The sequence below is a fragment of the Ranitomeya variabilis genome, chromosome 1 (assembly GCF_051348905.1).
Source record: "Ranitomeya variabilis isolate aRanVar5 chromosome 1, aRanVar5.hap1, whole genome shotgun sequence".
Taxonomy (NCBI): domain Eukaryota; kingdom Metazoa; phylum Chordata; class Amphibia; order Anura; family Dendrobatidae; genus Ranitomeya; species Ranitomeya variabilis.
Genome location: NC_135232.1, coordinates 861807470 through 861822559, shown reverse-complemented (window position 1 = coordinate 861822559; position 15090 = coordinate 861807470). Strand labels below are relative to the sequence as shown.

Sequence of the window (15090 nt, the reverse complement as noted above, 5' to 3'; positions counted from 1 at the left end):
AACTCAGCAGTCTTCCCCATAATGGTGGATCCTACTCAAACAGACTAAGGGACCTTTTTAAATGCTTAGGAAGCATTTGCAATTGTTTTTTGCTAATTATTCTAATTTACTAGGATAATGATTGGGTTTTCATTGGCTGTAAGCCATAATAATCAACATTAACAGAAACACTTGAAATAGATCATTCTGTTTGTAATAACTCAATATAATATATAAGTTTCCCTTTTTTATTGACAAAACTGAAATAAATTAACTTTTTGATGACATTGTAATTTTGTGAGAAGTGCCTGTATGTATTACCTATCCTATGGGTAGGTGATAAATGTTTAACTGGCAAACTTTTTAGGCTCTTTCAACCAGTCAGAACAGCTCCAAAAGGGTCTGAGCCTTATTAATGCTGTCACGTTCTCTCTGCAGCACTGTGTTTGGAACTTAAAGGGTCTGATTAGCAGGTAGAATGCGAACACACTTTCAAGGCTATTTCATCAATGCCCTTACTAATAGCTGAATGTAAGTGACAAATTCCTTTTAGAAGAGGGAAATAGTCTTGTTTTACTTTTATAAATGTTAAAGTCATTCTAGAGGAAGCAAGAGATGACATTAACTTGAGATAAATCCAGGTGACATTGCCATTTCAGATTTTATTCTTGGAAAATTGGATGTGATATGATATCATGAAATGTGAAATATGCTCGAGCAAAGTGACTTTATTCAGACACTGGTATGTTCAAGACTTTGAATGTTCGCTTTCTGACTTTTTTGCTTTATGTATGTAAATGAAAGCACCTCGTCACCTTTACTCTTTCAAAGACATTTATAAGTATGTGACTTTTTTTAAAAAAAGAACACGTCTTACTGATTTATAACTATTATATCTGTCACCAGGAATGAACTAGCCTATTTAATGTACTATAAGAAGAAGTAGGTTCATTAAACCTTTCATTGTTTAAGAGATAGACTATTAATTATGAACTGTTCTGCTCCACATCTCTCTTTATTTGCAGTACATCTGGGAATAATTGACCCTTTCATTGTGTTATGCAAGCCTTCTCAAACATCAAACCACTCGTGGAAGAAATGAAAATTCTGCTGACTACCATTACACAGGTGAGTGATCTAGCAAAACAGTTACACTTGTTTGTATTTCTAATAAGAAGCCAAATGCCCTCTGGCCAAATAGTGATATGTAATAAAGGCTGTAAATATTGGACATTAAATAATTACTAAAGTTGCATATATAATAAATTGCATGTAAATACTAATTATACTATTGAAAACCAAATTATTATTCCTTAAATTTTTGCAAATAAAAGTTTAATGGATGCCCAAAACATGCAAAAGTAATAAAATTCAATAATAGTGAACCTCTGTGAACTAGTTTTTTTACTAAATAAATTCTAATTAATTTCTTAATGTCTGTATAAAAGGCCAAATGTTTATTTTTCTGATACAAAGCATTAAATTCCATACTTAGATCCAGATTTAAAGGATAGAAATCTGGCAGACTGCCATCAGAGTCAGCTTAGGAGTTTATTGCATACTGTTATACATTAATCGCAATAAAAAAAATATGCAGTAAGCTTATAAGCTCCCATTAGTGGTGGTTGAAGACCGCTAGAATCTTCACTTTTAACTCTGTGTATCGGGACATAGAAAGCCCAGAAAACAGGAATATGACAGCTGACCCTTTTTGACCAATATTCTGCTACTTTCAACACATAACATTTTAGTAATTCTTCGATGTATAAAACAACTATTATTGCTCGGTAATTTTCCCTACCTTTCTGCTCTTTATATTTTTTTTTAAACTGACTTATTGCTGTATTATAGAGTATTAAATATTGCAGGGTAATGCGCTAGAAAAATAACTCCATTAACCCCTTCAAGACATCTGCTGTACATGTATGGCACAATTAGGGTACCGTCACACAGTGGCATTTTTATCGCTACGATGGCACGATTCGTGACGTTCTAGCGATATAGTTATGATCTCGCAGTGTCTGACACGCAGCAGCGATCAGGGACCCTGCTGAGAATCGTACGTCGTAGCAGATCATTTGAAACTTTCTTTCGTCACTGGATCTCCCGCTGTCATCGCTGGATCGTTGTGTGTGACAGCGATCCAGCGATGCGTTCGCTTGTAACCAGGGTAAACATCGGGTTACTAAGCGAAGGGCCGCGCTTAGTAACCCGATGTTTACCGTGGTTACCAGCGTAAAAGTAAAAAAAAACAAACAGTACATACTCACCATCTGATGTCCGTCAGGTCCCTTGCCGTCCGCTTCCCGCTCTGACTGTCTGCCGGCTGGAAAGTGAGAGCAGATCACAGTGGTGACGTCACCGCTGTGCTGTGCTCTCACTGTACGGCCGGCACTCAGTCAGAGCAGGAAGCAGACTGCGAGGGACCTGACGGACATCAGATTGTGAGTATGTACGGTTTTTTTTTTTTTACTTTTACGCTGGTAACCACGGTAAACATCGGGTTATTAAGCGCGGCCCTGCGCTTAGTAACCCGATGTTTACCCTGGTTACCAGCGAACCTCGGCATCGTTGGTCGCTGGAGAGCGGTCTGTGTGACAGCTCCCCAGCGACCACACAACCACTTACCAACGATCACGGCCAGGTCGTATCGCTGGTCGTGATCGTTGGTAAATCGTTATGTGAGACGGTACCCTTAGGAAGTGGGTGTATGGAGCGGGCTCATGCTCAGCAGGTGATGGCGATGTCTTACAGCCAGGACCTGCCACTAGCAATTGTGGGTGGAACAGAGCTTTGCACATGATTGTTAACCTGATGAATGCTGCTAAACCGAAGACAAAAACTAAATGAACACAGTATGTAAAAAGCAATAGTACATATAAATAACATAGAGTTTGATTTAAAAAAAAGCATAAAAGTCATCGTACCCAAGCTGGTTTAGTTCCGGTTCCGCTTGGCCCTTATTCACATTGAGGTCATTTTTGACATATGGAAAGATTTTAATACTAGAGATTAGGACTGTAACCTGGCAATGATGAGATGGTTTTTACACTTTTTTTTTTAAATCAAAAACAGTGTTTACAAAGTACCCTATGTTACTTATATGCACTATTGCTTTTTACTTATTTATAGCAGGGTATGTGTTAATTTTCTATGTTAGGTTTTATCTGGTTAATGGCCAGTGTGAACATGCTCCGTTGTGTTGCGTGTATATCAACTTATACTCCAGTTAATTTTTTTCAGTTTTTCTATTGAACTCTGATAGTGGCATTTAACAGGCACTGGCATGGGGTTACATTATTCCATGTGTTACTTGGTGCACCCGGAATGTAATTGTGGTTCGTTGATGGGTTGCTATTAGTGTTGAGCATTCCAATACCGCAAGTATCGGGTATTGGCCGATATTTGCTGTATCAGAATTCCGATACCGAGATCCGATACTTTTGTGATATCGGGAATCGGTATCGGGATCGATATTAATGTGTAAAATAAAGAATAAAAATAAAAAATATTGATATACTCACCTCTCCGACGCAGCCTGGACCTTACCGATGTAACCGGCAGCTTCCGTTCCTAAGAATGAGCGCTTGAAAGACCTTAGATGACGTCGCGGCTTGTGATTGGTCATGTGGCGGTCACGTGACCGCTCACACGACCAATCACAGGCCGCGACATCATGTAAGGTCTTTCAAGCGCTATTTCTTAGGAACGGAAGCTGCCGGTTACAGCGGTATGGTCCAGGCTGCGTCGGAGAGGTGAGTATATCAATATTTTTTATTTTTATTCTTTATTTTACACATTAATATGGATCCCAGGGCCTGAAGGAGAGTTTCCTCTCCTTCAGACCCTGGGAACCATACAGGATACCTTCCGATACTTGGTGTCCCATTGACTTGTATTGGTATCGGGTATCGTTATCGGCGATATCCGATACTTTTCGGGTATCGGCCGATACTATCCGATACCGATACTTTCAAGTATCAGACGGTATCGCTCAACACTAGTTGCTATGACAGTCAAGGGTCTTTTAAAAACCTATGTGTATATCATTACAGTGGTTCTATGAAACCCTGGCTGTGACCAGGCTTCAAAGGAGACTACAATTTTCCCCATCAAAAATAAAGATGTATAAAAAAATACACATATGTGGTATCACCGCGTTCATAAAAGTCCATTCTATCAAAATCTAAAAATAGTTAACCCAATCAGTAAAAACCATAATAGAAGTTTTTTTGGTTGCTGCAATTCCATAAAAAATGCTCCAACATCACATTTATCCAAAAATGATATCAACAAAAATCTCGCCCTGCAAAAAATTAAGTCTTGACACTAGGGTTGAGCGACTTTAACTTTTTTAGGATCGAGTCGGGTTTTGCGAAACCCGACTTTGTCAAAAGTCGAGTCGAGTCAAATCGTCCGATTATCGCGCAAAGTCGGGGATCGACCGAAACATGAAACCCGATGTAAGTCAATTGGGGGAAAAAAGTCTCTCTCTCTCTCTCTCTCCTCCGTGCACAGCAAAGGTTGTGTTGGACTGTGGAAATCGCTACTTCCCGAACGGTAATATGGTGGTTTTACCCCCTGTGACGCCGCAGAAAGCAAGCTGGAACCTATGTCATCACGCTGCCCACACTCCTTCATTGGCTGAAAAATGGCAGGGAAAGAGTCACATGAAACGCGACTTTGGCGCAAAGATCGCCGACCGCATGGCCGATCCCACAGTGGGATCGGGTCGGGTTTCATGAAACCCGACTTTGCTGAAAGTCGGCGATTTTTGAAAATGACCGATCCGTTTCGCTCAACCCTACTTGGCACAACTCCATCAACAGAAAATATAAAAGTTATAAGTCTCAAAAAATGGCGACACAACCAAAAAAATGTTCCAAGCTTATGATTAGTGATGTGATGATGGAAGACTGAACCGAAAGGAGCCATCTTCCCATAGAAAAGGACTGATGTGGAGTGATGAGTAGCCCAGATGAATACTTGAGCTCTCTGACAATGTGAGTATAATCAGCCATTTAGGGGGATTGGATTCTCAATCCAATTCTGATTTTTTTTTTAAATCAATTCATTCATTTTTATTGGTTAGGAATATTTCTTAAAGGGGTTATCTCATCTCCACATCATCTAGTTTGCATGAAGCCATTCTGGTGAAAATTTGCTGATTGTAATCCCTTGCTATTGTCTGTCATTGCAGGAGAAAACTGCACAAGGCCATTCATTTTAAACATTTTTTTCAACAAAAGCCAGTTCAATAGAAATATACAGTAGTAAACAATGTTGAGCATTCAAATGGCTGGATGGCAATGCAGTACATAGAGTAGCGTCTTGTAGAGCTGCTTTGTGTAATTACTCAGCTCTGACTAATGATGAAGGTCACTAAATGACATTCATATGTCCTTATATAGAGCATAGTCTGCATAAAACACCCATTTAATGGTTAGAGGACACAGCATTGAAGCTCAGAAGAATAGGATCAAGGGAAAAATCCTAAAGTCTCAGATGGAAAAGATAGGCCGGGATTCTCATAATTTATTTGCTGTTTGTTGATTCTCTGATGAGTATAAAAGCAACATACAGTCTTAAAATAAACAATAGTTTTGATGTATTAAAACTATAGCTACAGGTGCATCTCACAAAATTAGAATATAATCAAAAAGTTAAACTATTTCAGTTCTTCAATACAAAAAGTGAAACTCATACATTAGATAGAGTCATTACAAACAGAGTGATCTATTTCAAGTGTTTATTCCTGTTAATGTTGATGATTATGGCTTACAGCCAATGAAAACCCGAAAGCCATTATCTTAGTAAATTAGAATACTTTATAACACAAGCTTGAAAAAATGATTTTAACATCCGAAATGTTGGCCTACTGAAATGTATGTTCAGTAAATGCACTCAATACTTGCTCAGGGCTCCTTTTGCATCAATACCTGTGCTGGCTGTGGTGGGGAGATGAGGGAGCGGCAGCGGCGGAGTAGCGGGTCACGTGTGTCTTCTATTAAAGAGAAATGAATATTCACTGTCCTCCATGCCCATGGGTATGGAATGCAGCGAATATTCTTTTCTATGAAGTAGCGGGCACACGGGAATTCCAGGCAGCCACAGGAGCCGGTGGCTGTGGCTAACTTCTGTGCACGCTGCTAAATAGAAATGAATATTCACTTCATTCCACGCCCATGGGTATGGATAGCAGTGAATATTCATTTCTCTTTAATAGTAGGCATGCTGTTAGCTGCAGCAGCCGAAGATCCTGGTGGGCAAGGCAATTGTTGCAGCTCCAGTCCACTGCCATACTGCCATAGAGCACTGATGTGGACCATGGACCAGAGTTGCACAAAGCAATTCACTCTTTACCCAGCATATTTAAGTCTGAAATAACATGGAATTTTTTTTAAAGTTTTTTGCAGTTTTTGGAGCTAAAGAGAGCATTTGACCTAAAGAAAAGCAGAATATAAATTCTGTACAGTTTTCACTCATGTTGGATCCACTTCTCAAAACTTGTATTTGTCATTTTAGCCTAATTCTGTGAATATAGAAAGAATGAGGAGAAAAACACGGCAGTTTATATTCGCAGTATTTATCCCAGGCTGAGACATACCACCAGCTAAATAGACAGCACTGTTGACTGCCTGAGGAGACAGCTTCCCATTGGGAAATATTTTTAATTCTAAGCAGTCCATGGGTAGTCTGGCTCACCCACGCCCAAATGTACAATTCTTCCTACATGGCTCATGCATTGCTTATGTGTCTACATTGCCATAACTTGTTTAGACAGAAATAAAATTTTGTGCACTCATAATTAGATCACAGTTTGATATAAACGTTATGCTGATTCTGAATCCCAGTTTATGCGAACGTAATTAAAATTCATTCAGTAACCCACGAAAACAGCTGTTGTTGAAAAAAAACGCTATTTCCATTTAAACAATAGAAGTTTTAGAACAAAATGTTAAGCGGCTTCTTAATTACTGCATTTGTTTGTATTTGTTTTACTGATGAGAAAGCAACAGTTGTTTTCTCCTACTGACAAATGAATTATGAACAAGATTATGAAATAAGATTGCCTTGTTTCCTAAACATAGCATCTCCCGTTATGTGATTGAGATGTTTCGGCGAGGATGCATCAGGCGCTATCTCTTATGGCCTGTGTCTTTCCATCTCTTCAGGCAAAATAATCCTGTATCCAGAATGAACATATTTTACATTAGATGCACATTTTTATAATCATAGACAGAAGATTATGCAGCATACCTCCATGCTCTGGGAATATGGGTCTTTGGGGTCACAGAGCGAAGTAGAAATTCTGTGGTTGCCAGGGTAACAGCGTTGGCTCATATTATGGGGTACTGGAAAGGTCTGACGAATAATAGTTAGCCTTCCAATTGACCTTCTGACTAGGTCCTGCACATCCAAGTCATTGATCTCCTGTCATAATTAAGAAAGCAGTAAGACAATGTTCAGAGTTGATACAATGTATGCAAACATAAAACATCTAGTCATCTATAACGATTTCAGGCTATAATTAAATAAAGAGAATACATATAACATGCGCGGCTAATCTTGTTTATCGTCTCTAAGAAAGTAGTATTGGCATAAAGGCTTAAAAGCCTCTCTTGGGATTAAACCCCATCAGACGAAATCATCTTTTTCCTTAGCTTTTTCGAGTGTAAAGAGCATAAATAAAAATAGGTCAGTGGCAACAGGGAGCGTATTGAAATATTAACATATTATAAAAAATACAGCAATTTATGATGTGCTCTGAGCTCTTCAGAAATGCAACACAAGCGCATAAAATGGAACAAAGACTATCTGTTTACATGTATTACAAATGATGTCCTCATTATGCTCGAAAACAAAATGAAAAGCATATTATAGGGAACAAATGGCATCCGAGGACTTACAAGGTAAAACAATTACCCAGAACAGAGTGGTAACAGTTGATAGAGGAAAGGATGAATTAATCATAGCAAAATCACTAATGGGCATTTTCTGAATTAACTCCGTCCCACTTACAGTCTCATACAAATCTATACATTATAACTAACATATTATTGAGAGAATAATTAGACTCTGATATTACCCCGGAGTGATGCTGTTATTAGCATTTTATTGTCACTTTGTGGCTTCAGAATATTCATTTAGAGAGACGTGAGAACATGAAGGATATACATGCACTGTGCAACGCAGTGTGCCGCTAGGACAAGAATGTATCTATATCTATCTATAAAATGTAGTGCTTGCAGTGTACTGTACTTAAATCATCCTTGATTTTATTTTTCAAGGTTAGTACATACTGTAAACTGTTTTAATCAATCTTTTATTAACTCTATATTTATGCAATAAATTAATGCAATGGGATTAGAAGAAGGTGCTGCAGCAAAAAGGGTTTGATAGAAAATGGCATTGCTGTTGCACAAAAGAAGCTCCAGTACAGAACGATAGTTCTTAAAGGGAATCTGTCACCAGGTTTTTGCTATGTTATCTGATTGCAGCATGCTGTAGGGACCCAGACACTGATTTCAATGATGTGACACTTATTAGGCTGCCTGCTATTGTTTCAGTCAAATGAGTGTTTTATCAGCAGGAGGTTAACACTAGAGGACTACAGCTCACATGCATCCTGGTCAACCCAGCACTGATTAACAAGTTACTGTCACTATACAATGTACAGAAAACTGCTAATCAGCGGTGAGGGCAGTTTAGTATTCTGAGCTCTGCTACATACTACATCTAAAAACTCTGATTGCATCAAAACCACTGCACCTAGTAAACTAAGTAATGCATCACTGAAATCAGGATCTCTTTTCCTACAATATGCCTCTCTCAGATAAGGTAGCAAAATCCTGGTGACAGATTCCCCATAACCCCTTCATGACAAGGCCACTTTACTTTTCTTGAGTTTTCATTTTTTCCTCCCAGCTATAACGTTTTTATTTTTCTATTCTCAAAGACACGTGAGGGCTTGTTTTTTGCAAGATGAGTTATACTTTTAAATTGCATCATTCATTCTACAATATAGTGTATGTACTGGAACACAGGAAAAAAGTTTCAAGTGAGTAGAAATTTGAAAAAAAAAATTCTGACACACTTTTTTGGGGAATTGTTTTAACAGTGTGCATTTATAAAAGTCATTATTTCAGTGTTCCTAGGGATAATAAACATAAGAGCCACCTTCACAGAATGCAGCCTTAGTGCTGCTAAGGTGGATATTTTACTTTAATAGGCCCTGAGGGGTGACAGGTTCCCTTTAAGAATATTTTTAGATTTTGGGTTTCCCATGTAAAAATTAGCAAATAATTGCTGCAAATATCTTCACCAAATGTAAGCTATTCATGTTTATAAAACACATGTAGAGACAACAGTATTACGTGCCAATTTGTAACTCAGAAAACAGAACAGTCCTTAAGTTCCTTTACTTGAAAGGCTGCACACCAAAGGAGGCGCTTGGTGAGATGAAAAAGGTTTTTGGTGATGATTCCCAATTATATGATGTAGTCAAGAACTGACATAATCAAATCAATTGTGGTCAGACTTCAATGCAAACATCTCCAATTCCAGTGCGACCCTGCTATTGATGAACACACCATCCAGCAAGTGGAGGTCACCATTTTGGAAAAGCGTCATGCAACCATTCACCACCTAGCCTAAAATGTCAAGATAAGTGTGTTTAGTCTGTGGAAAAAATCATCCAAGACCATCTTCACATGCATAAGGTATTCACCTGCTAGTATCCGTTCCCCAGCTGTTCACACCTTTCCAATGCCATCAGGTGCACATGCCCAACCCTAGGCAGGCAAGGTCACGCTCACAGTATTTTGAGACCAGCATGGCATATTATTGATGGATTTCCTAGCAAAGGGTACTATGATCACAGGGGCATACTATGCTTCACTGCTGCGGAAATTGCGAGAGGACATCAAAACCATTAGACGTGGCATGCTCACCAAATATGTCTACCTTCTGCAAGACAATGCACCAGTTCACAACTCTCATGCTGACCAAATGGAAGCATGCTCCTGTGGCTTTGAAATTCTACTGCATCCTCCTTATTCACCCAAACTTGGCTTCCACTTCTTTCCAACAATGAAGATAATTTTGAAAGGCAAGCATTTTCTAGATGATGAGTCTCTGATTTCTCAATTCACAACAAGGCTTTTGGAGCAACCTGTCAACTTCTACAAATGAGGTGTTTACAATTGCTTAAAAAGATGGTACAAATGTGCGTCCCTAGGTGGCCCCTATGTAGAGAAAGACTAAGGCCGGTTTCACATGTCAGTGGCTCCGGTACGTGTGGTGACAGTTTTCTCACGTCCTGGAGACACTGACTCACGTAGACACATTAAAATCAATGTGTCTCTGCACATGTCAGCGTGTTTTCATGGACCGTGTGTCCATTTGAAAAACACAGAGACATGTCAGTGTTCGTGGGAGCGCATGGATCACACGGACCCATTAATGTCGATGGGTCCGTGTAAAACACGTACCGCACACTGATGCTGTCAGGGGATTGGTTACCGGGAACTTTATTTCAACCGCAAAAAAAAGAAAAAAAAAAGATTTTTCATTCCTTCTCTGCAGCGAACGCTGCTGGAGAGAAGAAATGAATGGCGGCTTCAGCACCCAAAGCAGGGGACAGCGCTTACTGTAGCGTTGTCTCCTGCATGGTCCGTGTGGTACCCAGTCGGCACACGGCTGCCGCACGTGTGCCACACTGATGTGCCACGTGAGCACACGGACACGGATACTCCGGTACCGATTTTTCCGGTACCGGAATTATATGGACGTGTGAGACTGGCCTAATAACTGTGCCAAGATTGATTGCTCTCAGTCCACAAAAAGAGGGTCAGGGGAATGCTTTAATGAATGCCCCTCACAAATATATTTCCAAAGGTGCTATTGACATGAAATTCTTAACAGATAGCAGTATTCAGCCAATATCCCTATCAGTCAAATAATACCCTGAGGGATATAAGGAGATTCCAGCTTAATTTAAAATATAACATTTTTTTAGTCAAAAAATAAAAACAGTAAAAAATAAAAAACAAGGCAAAACAAAGCCCCAACAAAAGGGGAGATACAGGTATAGCTTAACCTTTTCACCCCGAAGTCTTTTACCTTCCTGACCAGACCAATTTTTACAATTCTGACCACTGTCAATTTATGAGGTCATATCTCTGGAATGCTTCAATGGATCCCACTGATTCTGAGAATGTTTTCTTGTGACATATTGTACTTCATGATAGTGGTAAAATTTCTTTGATATGACTTGCGATTATTTGTGAAAAAAACAAAAATATGGCAAAAAATTTGAAAATGTTGCAATTTTCAAACTTCTAATTTTTATGGCCTTAAATTAGAGAGTCATATCACACAAAATAATTAATAAATAACATTTCCTACATGTCTACTTTACAACAGCACAATTTTTGTAACATACATTTTTTGTTAGTAAGTTATAAGGATTAAAAGTTGAACAGCAATTTCTCAGTTTTACAACAAAATTAGCAAAACTATTTTTTTAGGGACCATCTCACATTTTAAATGACTTTGAGGAGCCTATATGGCAAAAAAATATTCAAGTGACACCATTCTAAAATCTGCACCACTCAAGGTACTCAAAACCACATTCATGAAGTTTATTAACCCTTCAGGTGCTTCACAGGAATTTTTGAAATGTGAAGGGAAAAAATAAACATTTACTTTTCTTTCACAAAAAAAATCCTTAAGACCTATTTTTTTTTACTTTTGCAAGGGTAACACTAGAAAATGGATCATACAATTTGTTGTATGATCTTGAGCATGCCGATACCCCATATTGTGGGAAAACTACTGTTTGGGCACACGGCAGGACTTGGAAGGGAAGGAGTGCCATTTCAATTTTTTAATGTAAAATTTGCTGGCATAATTAGTGGATGCCATGTCGTGTTAGGAAAGCGCCTGATTCGCCTAAACAGTAGAAACCCCCAATAAGCGACACCATTTTGGAAACTAGACCCCTTAGGGAACATATATAGATGTGACTGAGCACCTTGAACCCACAGGTGCTTCACAAAAGTTTATACAGTTAAGCTGAGAAAATAAAAAATCACATTTTTCCCAGATAAATCTTTTTTAGCTCTAAATTTTCATAAGGGTAACAGGAGAAATTACTTCATGAAATTTGTTGTGCAATTTCTCCAGAGTGCAAAGATACTTAATATGTGGAGGAAAATAACTGTTTGGGTGCATAGCAGGGCTTGGAAGGGAAGGAGTGCCATTTGACTTTTTGAATGTAAAATTTGCTGGAATAATTAGCGGATGCTATGTTGCGTTTAGAGACCCCCTGATGTGCCTAATCAGTGGAAACCCCCAAGAAGTGACACCATTTTGGAAACTAGACCCCTAAGGGAACTAATCTAGAGGTGTATTGAGCACCTTGAACCCACAGGTGTGTCACAGAAGTTTATAACATTAAGCTGTGAAAATAAAAAAATCACATTTTTCCCAGATAAATCTATTTTAGATTTACATTTTGTATTTTAACAAGGGTAACAGGAGAAAATGGACCCTAAAATTTGTTATGCAATTTCTCCTGATTTCATCAATAATATGTGATTGAAAACTTCTTTTGAGGCATAGTGCAAAGCTCAGAAGGGAAGAAATGCCATTTTACAGTGCAGATTTTGCTGCACTTGCTTGAGGATGTCACGTTACATTGGCAGAGCCCCTTAGATGCCAACACAGCAGAACCCCCATTTTACAAACTAAACCGTTCAATGATTTCATTTTGGAGTGCAGTGATTATATTGACACCACAGCTGTGTCATAGACTTTTATACCATTGAGCAGTGAAGGTAAAATAATTTACACCAAGATTGTTAGCCCCAAGTTTTACATTTTCATACTGGGAAAAGGGTAAAGATTGCATCAAAATTTGTCTCACAATTTCTACTGAATCTGACAATACCTGATATATGGCTGTACAGTACTACTTAGCCATACGCTACCAAGCGCTATTTGCCCCCTGAAGCTCAGATTTTCCTAGAATAGTTTGCGGATTCCATATAAAGAGCCCCTAGGTGTTAGAAAAAAATAATCCCCCCCTCAATTGACCCCATTTTAGAAATTATAACTGTTTGGGAATTTATCTACAGAAGTAGTGACGATTTTGACTCCATAAGATTTTTCCAGAAACAAGTAGCAGTGGATGTTGCTGAGTGAAAATTGCAAACTGCCATTATAGTGACCAGTAGTGTTGAGCGATACCTTCCGATACTTGAAAGTATCGGTATCGGATAGTATCGGCCGATACCCGAAAAATATCCAATATACCAATACAAGTCAATGGGACACAAGTATCGGAAGCTATCCTGGATGGTTCCCAGGGTCTGAAGGAGAGGAAACTCTCCTTCAGGCCCTGGGATCCATATTCATGTAAAAAATAAAGAATTAAAATAAAAAATATGGATATACTCACCCGTCCGGCGGCCCCTGGACCTTACCGTTGTAACCGGCAGCCTCCGTTCCTAAGAATGAGGAGTTTAGGACCTTCGATGACGTGGCGGCTTGTGATTGGTCGCGTTACCGCTCATGCGAACGCTCATGCAACCAATCGCAAGCCACGACGTCATCGCAGGTCCTAAACTCCTCATTCTTAGGAACGGAGGCTGCCGGTTACATCGGTAAGGTCCAGGGGCCTCCGGAGGGGTGAGTATATCCATATTTTTTATTTTAATTCTTTATTTTTTACATGAATATGGATCCCAGGGCCAGAAGGAGAGTCTCCTCTCCTCAAGACCCTGGGAACCATACACTGGGAACTTCCGATTCCGATTTCCGATATCACAAAAATATCAGAACTTGGTATCGGAATTCCGATACCGCAAGTATCGGCCGATACCCGATACTTGTGGTATCAGAATGCTCAACACTAGTGACCAGTACATTATATGCGCAGCTCATGTTTCTGGAAACAAACACCTGTAAATTAGGCACGCTCTCATCACTACAGAAATGCCAAACGTGTTTTAGGCACAGTGGGGCTCAGAAGGGAGAACATTTAGATTTGTGAGTGGAGGATTAGCTGAATTTCTTTTGGGGGGACGAGAAGCCATTTAGCTTTTCCAGAGCCTTTGTACTACCAATAATGTGGAAGCTCCTATATTTCTGTTAGCAGATGACAGACCTGAGTGGGGACTTGCTTTTTTGTGGCTTGAGTTGAAGCTTTTATTGGGAACATTTTACATAATGTTTGGGATCACATTTATCCTGCGCTCCTTCCTGAGCATTTACTTCATCTGTCACTTTGTCCTGATGGAAGGGAACTCATTCCATGTGCAATTCTCCTCTATGTCGCTGTCACTACTTACAGCGACATCAGAGGGGTTAAATGCCCATGATTGATGGCATTTACTGAATATACATATACATTTCAGTAGGCCAACATTTTTTATTTTAAAATCATTTTTTCAAGCTGGTGTTATAATGCATTCTAATTTACTGAGATAATGACTTTTGAGTTTTCATTGGCTGTAAGCCATAATTATCAACATTAACAGTAATAAACACTTGAAATAGATAACTGTTTTTAATGACTCTATATAACATATGAGTTTCACTTTTTTATTGAAGAACTGAAATAAATTAACTTTTTGAGGATGTGCTAATTTTGTGACAAGCTCCTGTATATATTGCAGCACTATGCCGCAATATATACAGCGTCAGTGATATAAAACCCAGAGTATTTTCCTCCAGCACACTAAGTGTGGTGAGGGGTTAACACTAATTTGTATAATGGTCTGGCTTTTATGTGACATCAAAAGAGCAGGTGGGAGGAAATACACCTTATCTCCACCCCAGGGTGTGGTCTGAGGCTTAAATAGCTGGGCTCCAGATGTAGTCTTGGTTCAGTAGGATTGGAGAGAGGATCTTCAGTGGTTTGTGTCCTGAGGAGGAAAGACTGAACCTGTGTTGCTCCAGAGTGGGCAGCTCCCCGCAAATGTATGGACTGTGTACAGCATTTTTATTTTCTTTGTTGTTTTCCTGTTTTTCCTGAAGGGCTGTGTTTTACATTCCCTTTCTTGTTGGTTTATGCCACCATATAATAAACCAACTGAAGATTTA

The 15090-nt window shown here is 39.1% G+C and overlaps 1 protein-coding gene across 2 annotated transcripts in view; it reads right to left on the bottom strand.

The window, feature by feature from the left end:
- GRID2 (glutamate ionotropic receptor delta type subunit 2) overlaps positions 1-15090 on the bottom strand; it is a 1941594-nt gene that overhangs the window by 843552 nt on the left and 1082952 nt on the right. For both annotated transcript variants that reach the window (XM_077277244.1, XM_077277251.1), the window contains exon 6: positions 7240-7413. In XM_077277244.1, coding sequence (XP_077133359.1) covers positions 7240-7413 — 174 coding nt within the window. The remainder of the gene's footprint in view (positions 1-7239; positions 7414-15090) is intronic.